At 36.0% G+C, this 15,562-nt stretch overlaps 2 protein-coding genes across 5 annotated transcripts in view; both read left to right on the top strand.

Annotated features, from left to right (window-relative positions):
* LOC107625575 (armadillo repeat-containing protein 7-like) overlaps positions 1 to 12,950 on the top strand; it is a 15,531-nt gene extending 2,581 nt beyond the window's left edge. For 2 of the 3 annotated variants that reach the window (XM_021116081.1, XM_016328250.2), the window contains exons 2-7: positions 11,291 to 11,377; positions 11,525 to 11,561; positions 11,714 to 11,787; positions 11,897 to 11,990; positions 12,087 to 12,169; positions 12,614 to 12,950. In XM_021116081.1, coding sequence (XP_020971740.1) covers positions 11,291 to 11,377; positions 11,525 to 11,561; positions 11,714 to 11,787; positions 11,897 to 11,990; positions 12,087 to 12,169; positions 12,614 to 12,787 — 549 coding nt within the window. In that variant the 3' untranslated portion in view covers positions 12,788 to 12,950. Of the gene's footprint in view, positions 1 to 8,099; positions 8,486 to 8,685; positions 9,029 to 11,290; positions 11,378 to 11,524; positions 11,562 to 11,713; positions 11,788 to 11,896; positions 11,991 to 12,086; positions 12,170 to 12,613 lie in introns of those variants that run through there. The other variant, XM_016328251.2, reaches the window with a different exon arrangement.
* LOC107625574 lies at positions 1,998 to 7,259 on the top strand. Of its 2 annotated transcripts, XM_021116080.1 has the most exons (12): positions 1,999 to 2,134; positions 3,393 to 3,485; positions 4,040 to 4,102; positions 4,449 to 4,553; positions 4,646 to 4,722; positions 4,858 to 4,975; positions 5,079 to 5,151; positions 5,511 to 5,702; positions 6,051 to 6,168; positions 6,399 to 6,635; positions 6,707 to 6,764; positions 6,902 to 7,259. In XM_021116080.1, coding segments are annotated over exons 4-11 (864 nt in total). In that variant the 5' UTR covers positions 1,999 to 2,134; positions 3,393 to 3,485; positions 4,040 to 4,102; positions 4,449 to 4,552; the 3' UTR covers positions 6,755 to 6,764; positions 6,902 to 7,259. The 2 variants fall into 2 exon arrangements, with proteins under 2 accessions (XP_016183735.1, XP_020971739.1); XM_016328249.2 differs by lacking the exon at positions 3,393 to 3,485 and having other exon boundaries at positions 1,998 to 2,134.

The following is a 15,562-nucleotide window of genomic DNA, read 5'->3' as shown; positions in this document are numbered from 1 at the left end:
TTTATCAAAATAAAAAAGTGTAATATAATTTTATATATTAATAATTTTCAAATTTATTTTATATTTATAAAATTAACTGCTAAGGCCTAGTTTGGGGGTGGCAAGCGGGGAAGCCCGTCCCGCCCCGTCCCGCCTAATTGCGGGCTGGCGGGTTGGTGGGCTAACCCCGCCAAAACTCCTCTTTTTTTTGTTTACTATTAACTACTAAATAATATATATAATTCCACAACCATATTAATAAATTTATAATTTCTAATGGCATAAAAAATTATATTTTTATATTCACAAACATTAAATTCTTTGTAATTATAAATATCTAATAAATATAACTATAAATCAAATTTTCATTCAAAATATAAGTATAAATATTCTCTCCAAAATAAAATAAACATAATCCAAAAATAATTATAAATATTGTCTCTAAAATAACATAAACATAATTTAAAATACTCAATTTTTATCTTCATACTCTTGTAAGTTAGGTTGGGAGAAGTTAGGTTTTGGCAAAAAAATTGCAAAAATACCCCCTCACTAAAAAAATCTTAGCCCGGCGGGGAAGCCCGCCCCGCCCCGCCCCGCCAAAGCCCGCGGTTTAAGCGGTGCGAGTTAGGCGGGCTTTTGCTATTTGGCGGTTCCGATTTTTCAGTCCGACCCGCCTTTTTTGGCGGGTTACGCGGGTCGGCCCGGCGGGTTTAGGCCCGTTTGCCACCCCTACCCCCAACCCCCAGTCTCGTCTCTCTTCTCTCTCGACAGTCCCTCACTCACGGCCTCACCCTCACCTCATCACTCTCTCGTCTCTCTCCTCACCTTGTCAGTCGTCACTCTCAGTCTCTCACAGCCTCATCTCGTCACTCTCTCGGTCTCGCACTCGTCTGAGACTGAAGGTCGTCATCATGGTCTCGTGCCCTTGCGTTCACTTTGTCGGCGGCAGAAACAGACAGAACCAGTCAAGCAGCATTTGCTCCCTTGGGTGATGGTGGTGGTCGACTTCTTGTTTCGTCGCGGTCTCGGAACCAGTCAACCAAGTGAGCTCCCTTCAAGTTTTCGACCCTGTTCTTTCTCTGGTTTAGTGTCAATTTTGGTGAAATTATTGTTGTTGAAGTTGAGCAAATTTTAATTAGAATTGTTGTTGAATCTGGTGGTTGTTGATGTTGTATTTGGTTTTTTAGAATTGTTGCTGAACCTGAGCAAATTTTTTTGTTGTTGGATAACAGAGTTGAATACTTGAATTGTTGAATTTATTGTTAAGGATAACATCATTGCTTTGAATTTTGTTGCTGGATAACAGAGTTGAATACTTGAATTGTTGAATTTATTGTTAAATTTGCTGGATAATAAAGGAAATATACTATGCAGAATCCTTGGTGGATTCTATTGCAGATGGAAACTTTTTTAGGCCTGAATATAAACTAAACTCTGAATTCTGTGGGAGTTCTGTGATTACATCTTGCACTTCATTATTAAATATTGTTCTAGTGTAAAATTTGGAATTAAGTAACATGAAAAAATTGCATTTTGAGCCTGCAACTCAGTTGGATCTAATAGGCATTCTCAAACATAAAATTAGAAGGATATTTAAATGAATTGTTTCAAGTCCTCTGTTGATATCCATAGCAAGACCAATTTTGCCTACATTTGATGGGTTGGTGTTACTTTAAAAAATTTGAATGTTTCTGAATATTTTAAAAACTAGGCTAGATCGGCCGGTCAAATTGGTTCAATCAGAAACCAACGTGTAGAATGATCCGATTCTTCTCCTAAAACCGTTGATCCTCAAACCGTTCTGAAACCGTTAAACCGGTCGGCAATAGGCCGGTTGGATTGGATTGAAAACCGACCGATTCGTGTGAAACGACGTCGTTTTCCCTATTTTTTTTTAAAAAAAACAAAAAACAAAATCCAGACCAAAAACCCACCTTCGTCGCCGGAACCGCCGCCGCCGTCCGTGGTTGTCGGCGTCTTCGCGGCCTCCTCCTTCCCCTTTCCCAAACGCATACGGCCAGAGCTTCTCTTCTAGCTCGGCACGTCATCCATTCCGCCGGTGGAGTCGCTGTTCGAGGCTTCCAGCTGCTGCGCCGTCATCTCGCTGTCGTGTCGCCGTCGCCTCGCCGTTGACGTCCTGCTGTAATGGAAGGTTAGTGGCACTGTGATTTCTGTTGAGTACTTGGATTATTGAATTTGAATGTCTCTGAAGTCTGAATGAGTGATTTTTGATTTTGAATGTCTCTGATTACTTGATTAGTGATTTGTATTTTGAATCTGAAATTTGTGATAACTGATAAGTGATTTGTTCTGCTGCTGTTGCCGATTTTAAATTTATGTTAGTTCTTAGTAAACTCATAACCATTGAATTGTGGCGTTTTCCCTCAAATTAATTTTGGTTCATGTGAGGTAATTGGTGTTTAGGGTACAAAGTGGAAACCTGCGACCTCCCAAGTGGAAACCTGTCTTTAAAATGACAAATATACTCAAAATGTTGTATGAGATAAGCTTACTGTTCATTTATGCAAAATCTACGTCAACTTGAATACATATATTCTACCAAGAAGCTTTGCTTTGCTTTTATTTTTATAATTTTATATATTTATTTAATTATGACCGGTCTACCGGGTGAACTAGTGACTCATCGGCTGAACCAGTGACCCGGTGACCCGATCGTATGATTGGGTTGATTACCGGTTCAGTTCTGATAACTATGGGTCTCTCACACCTTTTTTTGGGCAAATATTGGTGGGAAAGTTTGGTTACCGGCTCCTTTTTGTGACCAATAAAAATCTATTGACCCCTCAATAGATTGATAGATACTATTATTACCATGCCAATGAGTGAGATATATGTATATATATATATATATATATATATAGGCAAAGATTGCAACATGTTATATCTTTTCTTTATTATTTATGGTTGTATTATGAGGCATATGTTGAGCATTTAAGCAACATGTAACCCTAATACCGTATTCCTCAAGTCAAATTAAAGTTGATTGCCTTTGACTTTGTTTTAAGGGGAAAAAAGTTGTCACAAGAAAAAACATTTTATGAATTCTTATTGTTCTTCACAATTAATATAATGATGCATGTATATTCACATCGTATAGTGTAAATGTGAGTGAAAGTTGAGATATTTATGCATTGATCTAGAAGGGAGAAATATGTTTGGAAAATTTTAAAGTGTACTGGTATTAAAATTTACTGAAACACCAGTGTACCGATATATTTGAAAGCTTTCCAATATATTTTAAGGGACCCGTTTTGCAAGCAGAATATTAGAAAGATATAAAAGCCCATCAAAGATTGAAATTTGAAAGAGCATGCTTCTTCACTTTACCACTTATCTCATTCAAACTCTCCTCTCTGCTATGCACAAACCCTATCAACCTTAACCTGCAGTTAACAAACACCAACATTGGATGTCAACGACCCTTTAGATTTCGAGTTAGAGGATGAATTTCTCAAACCCGCGCCCAAAGTTAGCAATAAAAGGTACCCTTTTCCCTCTTCAAAGTTTTTATTTTGAACTTTTCTTTTTTGTGGTTACGGGGAATTTTTAGGGTTTAATAGTTTCTATTATCTAACTTCAAAAACCAAGTACATGATTTGATTTGGATTACTTAGGGTTGGGTCGGTAAATGTTGCTTACTACTAACTTATGGAAAATTTTGAGTCTGGATTAGGAGAAAGAAGGTTATTGGGTTGGATGATCTTCTTACTGATCATTTAAAACAACAGAATGAGAAGGAAAATCCAAACACGAAAAAGGCTAAGAAGGATGCCTGTTCCTATGATGATGATGATGAAGATCTCAGGGAAGCTTACTTGACAAAACTTGTTGAGAAGTGTGAAAATCAGGCAAAATAGTTTATTCCCCTTGTTCTTATTTTTGTAATGTTTTACCTTTCATTGTTATTATTTTGCCTTTATTTCTTCATTGTCGATTACTACTTAGGTTTTAATGGTTTTATTCCACTTGGAGGGAAAAGTCTTGTTATTTTCATTGTCTGTCATTCAGTAGCAATTGCTTGGATTGTTCTGTGCAGTTGAACGATTTTGGTGAAGAAGAAGATATTCCTCTCTGGGGAGTGAAAGTTTTTGGAGATAAGGTTATTATACTAACTCAATTCTCTGATATCATCTATCATCTATGTATGGCTTGCTGTTGGTTTTAAGCTTGGATGTATGAGAATAGGGATGTTTCTTTTCATGAGATGCAGAAGGCCTTTTCGCCGCTGGAATTTCCTGAGCTTGGAAGTTGCAACCTCCTGCAGTCATTTTTGAACAGTGAGCTGAATTCTGTGGTGGAATTGGCAGCAGAAAAAGGTTGCTATGGCATTTTGTTTGTTCAGTCAGTATTTTTGGCACTTTTTGTCGACTCATAGGCCATTTCCTTTTGGAATTGCAAAATACCAAGTAGTGCTTGATTTAAGTCAGGATGCTGCATTGTTTCAGGTGATAACTTTCTTGAAGGATTGCTCATCAATGGTTGGCTTCCAAAATTAGCATTCCTCTGTGGTCATATAGAAAAACCAGTAGCCATTTGGTCCTTCAACACAAGTGGGTGAAAGTTTAGTCTCATGTTATGTTGTTACCAGCTTTAAGCATAGCAGTCAGATTGTCACTCATCTATTTTTGTTTTGTTCGTTCAGTGTTATATTCATCAAATGAAGAGCTTCGAAACTCATCCTCTGACTTTTGGTCTGCAGTTCTCTCTTCTAGAAAAGAGGTAAAGACATGTTTGTTATGTTTCCTTTTGGTAATGATAGATGTTGGTAGCAGTAACAATTATGACTGAGCATGTTTCGTTTGAATCTATTTTCAATTGATACGTTAGTATTAAATACAGAATCATTATTTTTAGGTTGATCAATTGCCTGTCGAGATTGGTTGGTTTCCTGAGTACTCAGATTTGAGAACAGCTCTTGACACTTATGGGTTTCTTTTTGAATTTTCATCCAGTGGTGAACCCAAAAATTTAGGTAACTATGTTGAGATATTTGCAGTGTTTCAAGTGTAACAACAAAGACATTGCTACATATATTTATTTCCATCCTTCTAAGAAAATCTGTCTTTGTATCCTAGATTCTGACACTGGAGAACCACCCCAAAATATTAGAGCCTGGCTCAAATTTGTCACTGCTTGTTGTCTAATACGGTAAGCCACAACAATGTGTCTACTTAGACAATTATGTGAATTGGTTTTCTGTTACTTTTGTTACCTTTGGCACACTTAAAGAATTGGCTTAAAGAATAGAAGGATTAAGTGTTTACTAATGACTTTTTGCATATCGTAGTTTTTTTACCATCACTGATGTCTAATGTACCTTGGTGATTTGTGATTAAGTGTTTATTTGAAACTTCAGTATATATTTTGCACATTTAAGGTGTAAATCCTTGTTCTTTTAAGCTCTATCATTGGTTTATTTTAAGTGTTTTTGGGACATGATTTATGATTTGTCATCGTTGTTTATTGGTGTGACAATGTCAACTTATGCCTTTTTATGCTCACTGCAGGAGTAAAAGACCAGTATTTTCTGTTGTAGAAGCTGAAGAACTCGTTGAAATTATTATATGTCTATTCCTAGATCGCCAGTTTCAAGGTTTATTAGTGCTTTTGAATGATTGCATGCAAGCGATTGTCAATTACTTCACAGACCAAGAATGGCATTCAAGTTGTGGGAACGTAGCAAAATTCGTTGCTTCCAGGTTGTTATTACTTTTTAGTGCCAGTAATAATAATGTAGTACTTGAACTATGAACTTAGTAGCTTTATTTATCTACCCAATTGTAGCTTTGTTTAATGCTTGATAATTAAACTTAATAGAGAAGTGATTATCATCTCTGCAAGTTGGATCAAACTATTTTATACTCTGTTAATTCTTAGTGCTGAGATATTTATACATTCTGAATTTCTGTATGTGGTAATCATCAATGAAATCAGTCAGCATTAATTAGTGCAAACTGTAAATAAACAAGCTGAAGTGTAATTTAGTGCTTGCCCAATTACTTTATCTTCGCTTCCTTTCTCTTATTCTAACTGGCTTGGACGTGCAGAGTCTCAAAGGATCTGAATTGCATCCAATCTGTTGAGTGCATACCCGTAGCCAGCTCCCGTTGTAAGCAACTTAAGAGTGCTGTGGCGTATCAGAACCTACTTTCCTGTTTTAATGGAGTATGTTGCTTTCCCTTTTACCACTCAATTTGTGTTCTGCTTATGTATGTTTCCATGTACTATTACCTGTTTCAATATTTTCCACCAGTTTAATTTCTAAATTATCATATATTTTTTTAATGCATTCTTGGATCATTTGTCAATATCATTGCAAAATCAAAATGCACTCATAACTCAACAATTATTACCACCAAATTAATTGCATCCATATCTCAAAAATCTTGATACAGTTTTTGTGTCAAGCCAACAGTGGAGAAGACATCCTGAGATTGCTTAGGGCAATTAACTTCAAAGACAAAAGTTGTGATTTCTTCAAGATGTACATTCACCTAGTTTTGACAGAGAACTGGGTTTTGTCCAACTCATTAATCGAAGACAATCCAGTAATCTATGAAATGTTCTGTCTTCTTCTAAGACAATGCTCTAGCTTGATTTCAGCGACAGACCTACGATCATATGCGTCAAAGGTGAGCGAAATGTCTTTCTAATTATCAACCCGTGCTGCGATCAAATTTAAAGAAATGATTTTGTTATACAGGTTCGTCATAGGGCCGCATATCTTATGCACTTCTCCATCTACAAGTAGTTGGTTTCTGGTATGTATTGTACAGTATACTATTCACTTCATGGATAAACCTGAACCCTATAAAGAGAGTTGTTCATGTTAAGAGATAAAGACATAAATGTTTTTGGTGTCATTGTTTTTCATAACATCCTCTTTCTTCTTGTGTAGCCTTAAATGGCCATATTTGAAGGGCGAGAGGTTGGAAGATTGAAGTGGCATGGGTCAGCAACCTTATTTTGACTGAGATTCTTCCGACTCCCGGATGTTTTTGCTTCTTGTTGGGTGGCATGAATCAATATCTAAGTTATAAGTAGCTGACAATTATCTACCTTTTTTTCTAATTACCTTTTGTTAAATGCCATGCATTTGTGAAGTCCATTGTATATCAATCAAACTCTTTTAACCAAAGCTACATCTCACGTTGCATTTCTTTGTCTGAGTTGGCAAAAACCAAAGAGTAAGAAATTACAAGGGAAAATGAAAAATTTAGAAACAGATATCAAATGAGACTGCGCTTTATAAGTGCATAAGGTTTGATGTTGGTCATTAGATCTGACTAGTTTAGTGTCATAATATTATTGTTTTTTTTATTTTTTGGTCGGTGGATTGAACAACCCCCAATCCTAGGTGTCCCAATGGATTGGACAACCCTCAATCCTAGGTACCCCAATGGATTGGACAATCTCCAATCCTAAGTACATAGTACACACCCAAACACTTCTCATATACTTACCAATTTTTTTCTTCTCGGTTGCAGCTGGTAGGACTCGAACCCGAGACCTTTGAAATGGCGAGGGGCGGATATAATATTATTGTTGAATCCTATTCCTAAGCTAGTATGCTGTAAGGTTTTGTATTTGGACTGTTTGGGTCGGACAGCCCAACCGGACCTATTGGACCTCAGCACTCAAAAGCCCATTCAGTTTAAATAACATCTCCAAAACAAAATATGAATGACCATGACCAAAAAAAGAAGAAACCATGAACGACCAAAGACGGTGTTACTAAACGTGAACACAATTCATTGACAAAAATAAATAAATAAACAAACATGGACACAATTGTAAAAGTCAAAAGAAACTCAATTAAAAATTGAATTTAATTGAACAACGTTGAATCATTTAAGCCACTAGGCATATTGTAAGGATTTTGCTGTGTTTTGCGTAAGATTATAAATTCAAATCTCTCATGTATATTATATTACAAGTAAAACTGTTTAGTTTCTCACAATATAAATTATGTTAAATATCTTATATACATGCTAATACGTGATTAAACAATATTGATAAACTATTTTACACGAAAATACATCAAAACTAATATCCTAAAAAAGAAGATAACCTCGTCTATCCATAGTGTGTTAGGTACAGAGAGGGTCGTTTTTGCTAGAGAGTGAGCAACTAAGTTACCATTTCTCTTTACATGAGAAATCTGGGTAAATCTAAGCCTATCCAAAAAAAATTACCATTTGACAAAGAGAGTCCAAAATAATTACTGTGGGTAATTGGATATCTCAGTGCATGGAGTACTTCAATGTTATCCCCTTAAACCACAACATAAAAAAACACCCCTCTATTGCTAATTTCAGTCCCACTAAACAAGAGAGTGCCTCTGCCTCCCTGACCGAATGAAAGCACGCCATGGATCTTCCAAGTTGCAACAGCCAAAATAGCGCCTTGGTGATCTCGGATCACAGCTCCAGCTCCGCGGTCTCCGCCGTTTGCTCCGGCGGCATCAAAGTTGTGCAAAGTGGTGAGATACTGATTCCTCTCTGTTGTAGGTTTTTCCATGTGGGCAGGGCATTGGAGATGAGCCTCCAGCTGAAATTCAGTACTCTTGGCGGAGCTGGGATTTTCCATAAACCTTATTATACTCATTATATCACAGTCTCTAAGACAGCCTTTGTGGAAAGAAAAATACACATTTAATATATTTTTTTTGGTGAAATTCAGATTGGATTTGGGCTTGGACTATGTTCATCCATGGAAGGCCCAACTCTGGGACACAGAACAACAGCGTGGGAATGAGAATGAGAACGCAAGTCCGGTGACTGAGGAGCAGTTCACTCGCCGCCACAAATCGTGTTGCGCCGCTCGTCTCCGATCTTGCAACAAGGAACCGTGAGCAGTTTTTCCTCCGGCCAAAGAGTGACCCTCCTAACCGCCGAGAACCAACTATCGCTTGCAAGTTCAAACCCTTCGCCCTTGCTTCGATCTTCGAAGCCACTGGTTGCATCGCAATAGAATTTTGCTTGGCTCGTCCAAGTCATCTTCGTCTTTTGCTTCTGCTCTCTTGGTGAGAGTGCTTCTGGAATTTTAATTGTTGTTATTGATGATTCCATATTTGCAACAACAAATTTTATCTCTGATTATGGATTTGCTATAGAACTGTGATCTGGTTTTTCTATTCAAATGTTGATATATGATGATTGCTTCTGAATCTTTGATCTGCAATATTTTTTCTTTTTCATCGTAGAATTTTGCCTGATACAATGTTCGGAAAATAGTTTAGATTTTCAAAAAAAGCGTCTCTATGAATGTGAATTTGCAATCCGTTAATAAAGAATTGGTAAATCCTGCATTCTTTCATGTTACAATCATGCTTCTGAAAACCAGACTGGACCGGCCAATCCAACCGGTCTAACTTTGAACCGGCAGCAGTTACGATCTGGTTAGCCTTTTAAATTGTTGATTAAAAAACCAGTGGTGAGCTGTTCTTGTTATGAGTAATGATTTTCTTAGGTTTTTCTGTTATGAGTAATTTAGATTATTTTGTTTTACAGTAATTATGGAACTGTTCTTGTTGTTCAGCTGTATTTTTTTATTTAATTGTTCAGTGTTGTGTTTATTGTTGCTGATTGTTGCTCTTTGTTTTTGATGGTTTTGATTGTTAATGTTTGTTCACTGCTGTGGTTGTTCTTATTGTTCTTGATTGTTGTTTTTTTTGTAATGCTGTTTGTTGCTGTGTTGCTGTTTTTCATGTTGTTTTTGCATTCTTATGCTGTGTGCAGCTTAATTTTTTGCATTTCTTGAGTTGTGCTTTGATTATTTAATTGAAAAATTACTTCTAACAAAGTTAAAAGAGATGCTTAAGACGAATGAAGAAATTACCATTTGGGAATGTGTGATCCAAAGTAGTTGAAAGTTCTTGACTATGGCTCTTGTCTTTTGGTTTTGCGGCAGTCCAGGCCATCTCTTCTCCTGTTCTGCTGCGTCCAGCCCTCTGTGCTCCCTCACCTCTGTGCTCTAGAAAGTATTTTTTACTGTAATTGTTGTTTTTATTGGTTTAGGATTGTTAATATCAGATTTTCTTTTCTCAATTATTGTTGTTATAACTGTGGTTTAGGATTGTTGATCAAGTTCTTGATTCTGTTATGTTATGTTGATGTTCTGTTGTCTTTAATTTTTTTTTTGTTTTTGTTTTTATTGTGATTTTCTGTTCTTGAACTTGTTCAGTTGATAATTTGCTAAATTGTTGGGCTGCTGTTGTTTTGATTTGCCAAATTAATAGGTTGCTGCGATATAATTTGCTGGATTTTCTATTCTTGTTGTTTATTTGCAAATTGTTGTGTATTGTTGTCTTTGAGTTGCTGTGTTGTTCTTCTCAAATTGTTAATTTTCTAATTTGCTAAATTGAAATTGTTGTGATTTTTGAGATTGGGATTATCCTTGTTTCTTGTTTCTTCAGGTTAGTTTATATTTGGTTGGTTGGTTAAGTTTGTTTCAAAGATGGAAATATCTTGATGTTAATTACTTTGTGTGCTTAGGTTTTTAATTATGCTTTTGGTACTATCATCATGGAGAACATTAGTAGGGGATCAAGTAGTACTTCTACTTTATTAGCATATAAGCATCTAATTTGGCTCAGATCGGACAATAGCTGCTTAATTAGATTAGAGTTAGTATTATGATTATTAATTTTCACTCTCATCAACAATGAGATTAGAGTTAGATTCAAAATATATTTAAATAAATACCTTAGTTATTTAATTTTTGAGTTTGTATTTTGATAAAATCATAAGATTTTGATGACATTTCATGTAGTGCTTTAAATTTAGAAGACGTTTTAAGATTTATATTAGATTATAATTATGTTTTAGGGTATTTATTTATATTTTTTATTATTTTATTATAAAACGAATTTTTTGGTTGAACTACGGTTGAACCGATTAGATCAATAAACCAGTAATTAGAGTGGTTCGATGACCGGTCCGGTTTTCAGAACCTTGGTTACAATTGTTTTGCTATGATGCTATTGAATACCTTTTTATACACTACGCACACCGCCTTGTCCATCAAGTGATAGCTTTTACCTCCTTTGTGGTCTCTTGGTCGAATCTAATCTTATGTCATCAAAATTAGCCGGAAGCTTAATGTAGCAGTAATCACAATTACTTCTAGGCTATCTCTATCTTTCTTTTTTGATGCCCTTCCAAGCTTGTATCGTTCTTGTTGGCATTCCCTCCCATGCTTCTCTTGCTGTTTCTATCAGCAAGTTTTTGTGCAAACAGATTTGTATGTTTATTATTCTTAGTATTAATAAATAGTTATTGAGCAGAAGAGGGAACTATCGATGTTCACCAATGACCAGAGACAACAAGAGCGAACTGGAAAATATGGAAGTCCTAGATTTCAATACCTTCAGGTGCTTCTCTCATCATCTTTTTCTTTTCAACTTCTGTTGCTTTTATTATTATAACAGCAACAACGACGGCAAAACAAAAACAAATAATAGTCATGTACAACTATTTTAGACACAAGTATTTTCGTTGACAGATGACGCTTGTTTCAGGAACTGGTGTCTCAGTTTCAGAACACAACTGATGAAGGTATACTTTTTTTTCATTTATTTTTAGAAGTTTTATTTGATAATTTAGTAATGTTTGAAACACTCTTTTCAACTGCATTTGTAAAGACACATTTGTCTTCTAGAGTTCTAGATTGCTGAAACTTTTTCATATTCTTTTTCCCCCCTTAACAGAAACAAAAGAGAGGATTCTGGCAAATTTGGCCAACTTCGCTTATGATCCTTACAATTATAACTTGTTGCGACAGGTATGGAGCCAAAAAATTGCATATTTTGTACTTTGTAACTTTCTTTAATATCGATGCATGCATTGTTCAGTTTGTAACTTCTGTTTTACCCAATTTGACACATGAGCAGCTTAATGTTTTGGAACTCTTCCTGGACTGCATGACTGAACCCAATGAAAAACTTGTAGACTTTGGTGTTGGAGGCATCTGCAATTCTTGTGCTGGTAAAATGCTAGTTGTTTTGCTCTTGTTTTGTAAACTTCTATTTTAAAGAATTTTATTCATGATAACAGCCTTTTGAATTGATTTATTTATTTTAGATCAGGCAAATGTTGCAGTTGTAAGTAAGTTTGGTGGCATACCTCTTATCATTCAATGTCTATCAAGCCCAGTCAGGAACACTGTAAGGATAAGAAACTTTCTTGAGTTTGTTTTGCTTGACCACCTCATGATTTTGTTTTGGCTCTTTAGTTCAACTTGTGAATGCTACGAGCCAAAGGGACATGTAAAGCCAGAATCTTAAAATTGTTTTTGACACAATAATCTTTCCCCTAGTTTATGCTATATATGAGCATGATTCATATTTGTTACTCTATCTTTGAAATTTAGGTTCTCTTATTGTCTTCTGTGTATCAGAAGAAATAACTTCGAATGATTTTTCATAGGATGTTAGATTCTCTAGAATGTATATACCTTTATACCTGTTAAACTTGCTTACTAATAACTTGTTCTCAAAATTACATAGTAACTGCTGAGTAAATCATATATCTTTATCGACCTTTACATTCTTAATTTTCTTCTTATTATGATTCGATGTATCACTGAGTAATTACCGTTTGATATTTAGGTAAATTATGCACTTGGAGCACTTTATTATGTGTGTAATGAATCTAACAAGGAAGAGATTTTAAAGCCAGAAGTTGTTGATGCCATCAAGAGGTATGCAGCAGCTGAAGAAGTTAGTGCAAGCTTCAGTAATCTAGCCAAAGCTTTCCTAGACAAACATCTATCTGAGAACTAGAGTTTACTATTCAATATCAGAGAGACTATCCTGTATAAGGTTATTTTCTGGCTTATAACTTAATTATTCTACAATGTTCACTTCGGTTTAAGTTCAATTAGCATTTATTCAAATTATATGGTCTTGTGATCAACATTATTTACTTGATAACAGTTGAGATTTTGAAAGGAAAGGAAAAGAAGGGAATGGCTTGAAATATTGGGTTTAGTGGGTTATAAAGTAAAGTGTTAGACAAATAATGTTAAAAGAGAAGTGGGCTATACGGTATATTGTTGGGGTTTGAAAATCCCTACTCTCTCACTCTGACCAAAAAAAAGAAAAAAAAAGAAAAAGAGAAAATAAAAGAAAGAAGTAAATAAGGAGAAAGGATAGTGGGTATGAATTTCTGGATCCTTTTATTTTTGGAATGGTTCGGCTGTAGAAGGCTGGGTATAGGCCGAAATGAAAAAAAGCATAAATTAGTCATGTTTTATTGAGACCCATTGCATGTAAAGAAAAAATGAATTTAGCATTTGAAATTAATTTATATATAACCAGGAATAGTTGGCACAATTTTTGGAATAAATTTACTTAGATGAAATTCCAATATATCAATTGTAAACATGAGAAAATAAAATTAAGCTATGAATGCTAAAAAAATTCAAATTTTTTACGATTTGAACATAAAAAGTCAGTTAATGTAGTAATTAATAGATAGCATAGTTGGTAACTTTTTTTCTATTATTTAATAGATGAATAATATTTATTCCTTGTGTCAATATTTATTTTGCAGTAAAAAAAATTAATAATTTCATTCATATATAGAAAAATATGGTTCAATTTGGTAATTAAGTAATTGATATTTTAGCACTTTGGATTATTCAGCTCACTTCTCAGCTCATGAGAGGTTGAATTTCTTTCTCTTTTGCTTCATTTAATATTTTTTCATCTCATTTTGGGTTACATCCTGGGTAACTATGTTATTTTTCAGCACATTAAATGGGAACTTCTATGGTGCTGATAGCAAAAATAAGCATATGATGATGTCCTTATGTGTTATTGTAACACTCTACCATACAGAGTCTTATGCTTAAGTCATAATTCAGAGATGGCAATGTATTACGACCTCTAAAATAAAAATTTAGTACGTATAGTAGTATGAATGATGTTTATAACTAGGAGCCTTTGAAGGAAAAAGGGATAAATAAAAATCGTGACTCGAAAAGTGTAACACTCCGATCGATAACGTAGCGAACAAAAATAAACCATCGCGAGAATTATATATATATATATGAAAGAAAAATACGGTTTACAAAACCTGTTTCTCCAAATCAACCTCTAAGAGGGATAAAGCATAATATACATATATAGTGGAGATATAAGAGTATCTGTATATACATCAAAAACCAAACTAAAGTCCCAAAAGCACAAAAGTCCTTCGCATTCAGAAGCTCCCAGTATGCCTCATCGGGAAGCCTCGCGTCCTGCATCTGAAAACCACAAAATCCGCATGGGTGAGAACCAGAGGTCCCCAACATGGTAACAGTTCCCCATATATAACATGTAATAATAGAGGAAAGCCGAAGGCAATCCTAGGACTTCCTCCAGATAATATCAAAGCTTATAAACAAGCTAAACCATAAGTGGCAACTGACTAAAGATCCTTCAGTCTAACTAATACTTCCCTTTCCAATTCCTTCAGACCTCCCAACCACCAGCAGGAGTATAATGTAGCAAACACAGCTAAATCAAACAAGAGATATACAAATAAGAACAGATAAGGCATTTAGACAATTAGCAAGTAATATGCAGTCAAATAGGCAATCTCAAACAATTCATATAGTATGCATATGATGAATGCCTGTCCCTAGTGGCTGATGATATCATATGTCGGTTATAGAGCCAACCCAACAAGTCCTGGTAGCTAACCATTGGACTGTCCCTCTGTCGCGCATCCCCAACTCGAGTTATACTCATCATAAACTTGATCATAATCATGATCCATATCCATCACCCTCACTGGTGAATATTTATGGGGGCGAGCTCATCCGGGGCTTTCACAGTGCCCGACCACACTTACGACATAGGGTCAAAAGAGCTTCGAGTCTCAACCTGGAGCACGTGGTGGCTAGCCACTGCTTCCTCCCAGGAAAATCCTCATCTCCGATGGTGGAAGTGCAAACATTCACAATTCATTCAACAGCATATATGCATTTATACTTAGCCATAATCATGGTTCCGCCGTAGCACGGTAATAATCCAGCCATCCGGCTCACGGTTAAATCCATAACCAGCCAATTCATTAGCAATTACGGCCCTTCGGACCATGGCATAACAAGCACTTCCACCGCCATCCTCCGCATCTCACATAATCATCTTGATCCTCATTGATCATTCATTTTTCCCTTGCTTCATTCGCAAGTTACCACATTCACTAGCTCATTGCTAGGCATATTATAATGATTTAAGACATAAGTGGTGAGATTGGAGGCTTAGAAGTATGAAATTTGGCTTTTAAAACTCAAAAATCAACTTTGGGATGAAAACAGGGCCACGCGTACGCGTACGCGCACTCCACGCGCACGCGTGGATGGCCACAAAACTCATCGACGCGCAAGCGTCATACGCGCGGACGCGTGGATTGAAAAATAGCCAAACGACGCGCAAGCGTCAGCCACGCGTACGCGTGGGTGCTCTTGCGCCCCAGGCACAAAACTGGCACAACTCTAGCACAACTCTCGGAAAAATAGCTGGGCATTTGGTGCAGCGCATCGACGCGCCCGCGCACACCACGCG

The sequence above is a fragment of the Arachis ipaensis genome, chromosome B02, assembly GCF_000816755.2.
Source record: "Arachis ipaensis cultivar K30076 chromosome B02, Araip1.1, whole genome shotgun sequence".
NCBI classification, from domain to species: domain Eukaryota; kingdom Viridiplantae; phylum Streptophyta; class Magnoliopsida; order Fabales; family Fabaceae; genus Arachis; species Arachis ipaensis.
This window is presented reverse-complemented; position numbering and strand designations above follow the sequence as displayed.

Excerpts from the sequence above, each read along its gene's own strand:
- LOC107625574 (XM_016328249.2), top strand. Across the intron at positions 6,169-6,398 it reads TACTTTCCTGTTTTAATGGA|TTTTTGTGTCAAGCCAACAG; the intron begins GTATGTTGCTTT and ends ATCTTGATACAG. Across the intron at positions 6,636-6,706 it reads TACGATCATATGCGTCAAAG|GTTCGTCATAGGGCCGCATA; the intron begins GTGAGCGAAATG and ends TTTGTTATACAG.